Source organism: Arachis duranensis, chromosome 6, assembly GCF_000817695.3.
Source record: "Arachis duranensis cultivar V14167 chromosome 6, aradu.V14167.gnm2.J7QH, whole genome shotgun sequence".
Classification (NCBI taxonomy): Eukaryota; Viridiplantae; Streptophyta; class Magnoliopsida; order Fabales; family Fabaceae; genus Arachis; species Arachis duranensis.
In genome coordinates this window covers 100449000-100454048 of record NC_029777.3, presented here as the reverse complement: position 1 = coordinate 100454048, position 5049 = coordinate 100449000, and the positions used below count along the sequence as shown (strand labels likewise).

At 31.7% G+C, this 5049-nt stretch overlaps 1 protein-coding gene across 1 annotated transcript in view; it reads left to right on the top strand.

Annotated features, from left to right (window-relative positions):
- The window catches only part of LOC107495050 (uncharacterized), a gene marked incomplete in the record, with an annotated part of 12215 nt that extends 8469 nt beyond the window's left edge, over positions 1 to 3746 (top strand). Inside the window, 5 exon segments of the mRNA XM_016116111.3 lie at positions 16 to 205; positions 1129 to 1227; positions 1312 to 1370; positions 1995 to 2100; positions 2942 to 3746. Of these exon segments, the coding sequence (XP_015971597.1) occupies positions 16 to 205; positions 1129 to 1227; positions 1312 to 1370; positions 1995 to 2100; positions 2942 to 3106 (619 nt within the window).
- Between the last annotated feature and the right edge of the window lie 1303 nt (positions 3747 to 5049).

The following is a 5049-nucleotide window of genomic DNA, read 5'->3' as shown; positions in this document are numbered from 1 at the left end:
TTGAAATGTATGCAGATATGAAGCTATATTCTATGCAGCTCTTGCACTAGTACTTATGGCATGGATACTCTTTGAAAATACACTTCTTAACTTAAATATTGTTAATACATCATTGGATAACAATAAAAAAGTAAAGAACAATCTCATCCTTGGACTTGAAAACAGATCTATGCTGCTGTCTGATGTGAGAATTCCTTTGGTTTTTGTAAGTCTGATTACCTCCTTTATTTTATTTTCTTCATAACTTGATTAATTTGAATATATATGTTAGAAAAGATCAAGTTATCCTGGTAATCAGTGTAGCTTCATCAGCTGTTTCACTAAACAACATTTTGTTACTGTAATGATTTTGAAAGTTTGGTATTAGATTAGAAGTTCATATCAAATAAGTTATTTCCACAAAATTTCAAATTAATCTAAAGTCATTTGGTATATTTTTTATATGCATCAAAATCATTATATATTTATAAAATGCACAAAAATATATGTTTGATAAGATATTATTGCTAGGGAAGTTATTTTAAGATTTCCCAGTATCTTCACAACAGTTCAGTATAGCATTTATTTATTTTAGTTTTGATTAAAGAAGGATATTATGAAGATAAAGATGGGAATGATGTAAAGCAATAAGAGGTCAATACGAATAAATCCTTTTACTAAATCTAAAAATAAAATGAAAAAGAAATATCAATGCTTTAGTAAATTGCAATAAGTGACACAATCCTTATAACCTCATTTTGATGCCTTTGATTAACCCACTCACCAGTCACCACTGCTTTCAAAACCAAACCAATAGTTGTGTTTGTTTCAACTTTTTCTTACAAAAAAAAAGTTCCAATGTTTTTAACTAAAAGTTTAGACAGTTCTGTTTTGTATTTTCATATTTCGGGTCTGTTATTTATTACAAGTTTATATTAGTAACTTATATTAAGAAAGTATTTTTTTTTTTTTTTGCTTTTAAAAAACAGAAGCTTAAACTTATCTTTGAACCATTTTTCACTAAGGTGAACGGGCAAATCCATTTTTATCCTTGTGATAGAGCTAACTAACCCTATTATAGCCTTCTCAAATTTCATCTTGAAATAGACCACAAAGTATACATGAAAACAAAACTACTGTATAATGCAGATGGTTTTATTCAACATTGCCTTCTTTGGAACGGGAAACTTTGCAAGTATTGCAAGTTTTGAGATTTCATCAGTCTATCGGTTTATTACTATATTCAGTGTAAGTGAAAGTTGTACTATTTTGATATATAATTTCCATAGTTGCAATCAGCTTTTAAATGATAATGTTTTCTTCCTGTTGCAGCCATTTCTGATGGCAGCGCTACTTATCTTCAAGTTATTTATACCTTTCATGCTTGTGATGTAAGTGTACTTGCGAATTTCCTGGTGACCCTATTTGTTATTGTTCAATAGTATTTCCTCTTTGAGAATCACCTAAAGTCAATGATGGGAATGTCCTTTTCTGTCTGAAGATGAATATCATGAAATGATACACCATTACATGGACTTCCAAAGATGTAATTTTAAAATTGCTTGCCACTGTGTTTCTAAAAAAAATAAAATAACAAGGCAACGAGTTCTATCAGTTAGTATATTTATTCATCATCTCTTCGGCCTTGTTTGGATTGATAATAAGGGATGAAAAGGAAGGGAATTGAATGTATTTGTAATAATCAAGCACTGCTATTTGGATTCTTAAAAATTAGGATGGAATCAAATGGAAACCAGAAGTTACAATGATTGTGATTCCAAGCATTCCATTTACTTCCACATGAGCTTCCAAACAATCCATTGAAAAACTTTCTTCCGTTCCTGATGGGAACTTATTCGATTTCATTATATACCATTTCTTTCCACTTATGAAATGAAGAACTAATTGCTACTCATCAGATGGGTCACAAATTGTTTCATTGTGCCATCTTGATGCTTTTGAATCCTTTTGTTTTATTGTCCATCTTATGTTATTTGTAATGGACAAAACTGCAGATGTGTATTCAGTGCGATAACCAAATTGAATAAAGTTCCAAGGTTGGGATGCTATTTTCTTGTCATATTATTCTCAGACGTGATGACAATTCACTTTTTCTTCCTGGTATGCTCGTTTTATTCTTTATATTTCATTGTGTCAATGGTCTTCTAGAATTGTTATTATAACATAATTCGAGTCATAATACTTATATATGTGTGCCTTCGTATCATGATAATAAATACAGGCAATCAAGTTTACAGTTAAAATGACCTTTTTTCCTTGTTTGTGAAAATGATATCTATAATTTTCTCCCATTTTATGTTGATGTTACTATTTTGTTATCTATTAATGTTTAGAGATATGAAATGAAACCTTTATTTGTGTTTTAATACGCTTTGTTGAAAAATAAGGTCTGAAAGATATGAAAGGATACTGTTCAGAAAATATAAATAAATAAAGATAAAAATATTAACTATATGAATCACTTGGGAATGAAGAACATATAACTTCTATCTAAATTTTTAGAGGAAAGAACATTTAATTATAGTTGTCATTCAATAAGTTAGTGAAGAACGTATAACTCACTATTTATGGTCATTTTTTATATTTTGTCACAATTTAGGAAACTGCCGAGAGTAATAATTTTGGACTCCACTATTAAAGCAATAAATATAAATATTTGACAATGAATCAGATTGCAATATATAATGCTAAATGAGTCATATAATCTGGGTATCTAATATTTATTTATCCATCAAAGGTATGGATATCTGTTATATCTATCGGAGTTCTACTATGCTTGTTTAATCCAAGTGCTGTTTACTATTTATTAGCGTGAAATGATCATGGATGTTATTGACTCTGTTCTTTGATCAATAGAAGTACTGTTTATGGATTAAAGTGAAATTTGTCACATATATATTTTATATATTTGAGGTCATATACTGAGTGTGTTTGCTGGCAGGTTCGGAATACGGGAAGTTGGATGGAGATTGGTAATAGCATCAGTCATTTTGGTATCATGAGTGCCCAAGTTGTTTTTGTTCTTTTACTATTTGCTCTCACAAATACCTTCACCAAGGACATCCAATGTAACACAGCAGCAAAATCCGCACAGAAGGCAAATTAGGTTGCATCTCAGGGACATATTTGGCCCTACAAATGAGCTCTACCATAACATCATGGCAATCAGACTATGCATTTTTGTTCGTGGCTTTGGCGGAATTTATAACCACCCTGGTTTTGTGCCGATCTCTGGTAGTTTCTGTTTTCCATGTGAGGCCCGGGGTTGTACGGGTGATAACGGAATGCAACTGGGGCCGAAATTTGGTGTGTTAACTGATCTATCTCAATTTTTATTTTTGGTTCAATGTTTGAGTCCCTCCTAACTATATGGTTCAAAGTTGAGATTGAGGGACAGTTTTGGGAAACTCATGCAAAAGTTATCAAAGAATTTCTGCCTTTGCGATGAAATGGAATCAAGAACTTGTCGATTGTTTCTATTATTTGGATTCTGATTTACATCCTGCACCTTGGTATTTGAGTTCATAGAGCTGAGCGCAATTCAGGTCTGGATTGTTAATTACAACTGAAAGGGGAAGGATATTATTTGTTTGGCCTGTAAACATTTATTTTGTAAGAGTGTAGCAATGTGAAATTTTCAATCGTTTTTGTTCTACTCTACTTTTTGAGGCCTCAATGCCAGTTTAAGACTATCATACACACCGATATCTGGTGATGATTTTGTAATAACATATGACTAGATTTACACCGCGCAAAAATGTAAGAATGAAAATGAGAATATTCTTTTTCTTAAAAATTAAAGTATTTTAAAATAGTTTGGTCTAATTTTAAAAATATATTAATAAATATTATGTTAGATACAAATATTTTTACATATCTTCTATAAGCTCAAAATATTATGTGTTTGATTCTTTTCAAATATTGATCTAAGAATAATTTTCTATATAATTAAGACTGTTTTGTGAAAGCAAATTCATCTATACTAGTTAATTACATGTAAATGTGACTCCATTAAAAGTATTTTCATATATTTTAGTATTTGGGTATACAAATATATATACGAATTGTTTAGACATTTTTACACGGTAAATTATGAATAACCTTCAGTTTATAGGAGTGTGGCATTAACAATTCGCATGAAACACTTGCGTTATATCACTACCTATCATTTCTTACTAAGAACGTGTCAAATGCATGCTTTTATCGTGAACAAATTTTCATTCCTTTCTTAATAGTGACTTGTGAAGTGCTTTTTTAAGTTGTGAATTATGGATACGCCAAATGCATGGATTTGTCGTGCAAATTTAATTTCTAGGTCTTATCTCACATGGATGTGTTGTGAAATGATTCGAAAATCCATCCCCCGTCACCTTATTGCCAAAATCTATCAGTTGTGTATTTTTGCAACTATTTCGAATTTGCAAGTTGTTAAAAATAATTAATTTTATTTTTCATTTAAATAAGAAAATCATCATTTGCTTATTTGAGCTATTTTTCACATAAAATTTCAATGACTGAACTTACAGGCGTGGAAAGTGGTAACAAGAAAATTAGGAACGATGAGGATGACATTTTCAAAAGAAATATGTAGTTAGTGAAAAATAAAGGATATTAGATTTTTAATGAAAATTAAAGAATTTTGTTACGGTGGGTAACCGGAGATTGATGGGCTGGATGGAGTAGGTTGGCCCAAATGTGTGAAGGAGGAGGACTCCGAATGGATCTGCAACTCGGGAGGCTCCGTCCGACTTGTTTGTGCGAGGAGATGGGGGTGGTACCTGCAAAGACACTCCGATGCCTAAGTTAGCAAGGGTGTGAGCAGGTCTAGAGAGTATTGGGCTTAGAGATACCTGAGGGGTGTCAGTGTATTTATAGTGGTGAGCCAATAACCACCGTTGGAGTAGTGCCATATTTTTAGGGCATTAACCGTCCCATTATCTTAGGGAGGTTAAGATATGGCTCGTGGAAGTGGTTAGAGAGATTCTAGGGATAGTTATTCATTTAAATGAGTGTTTATCCGCCAGCTAATCTCGTGCCCGACTTCTTTAG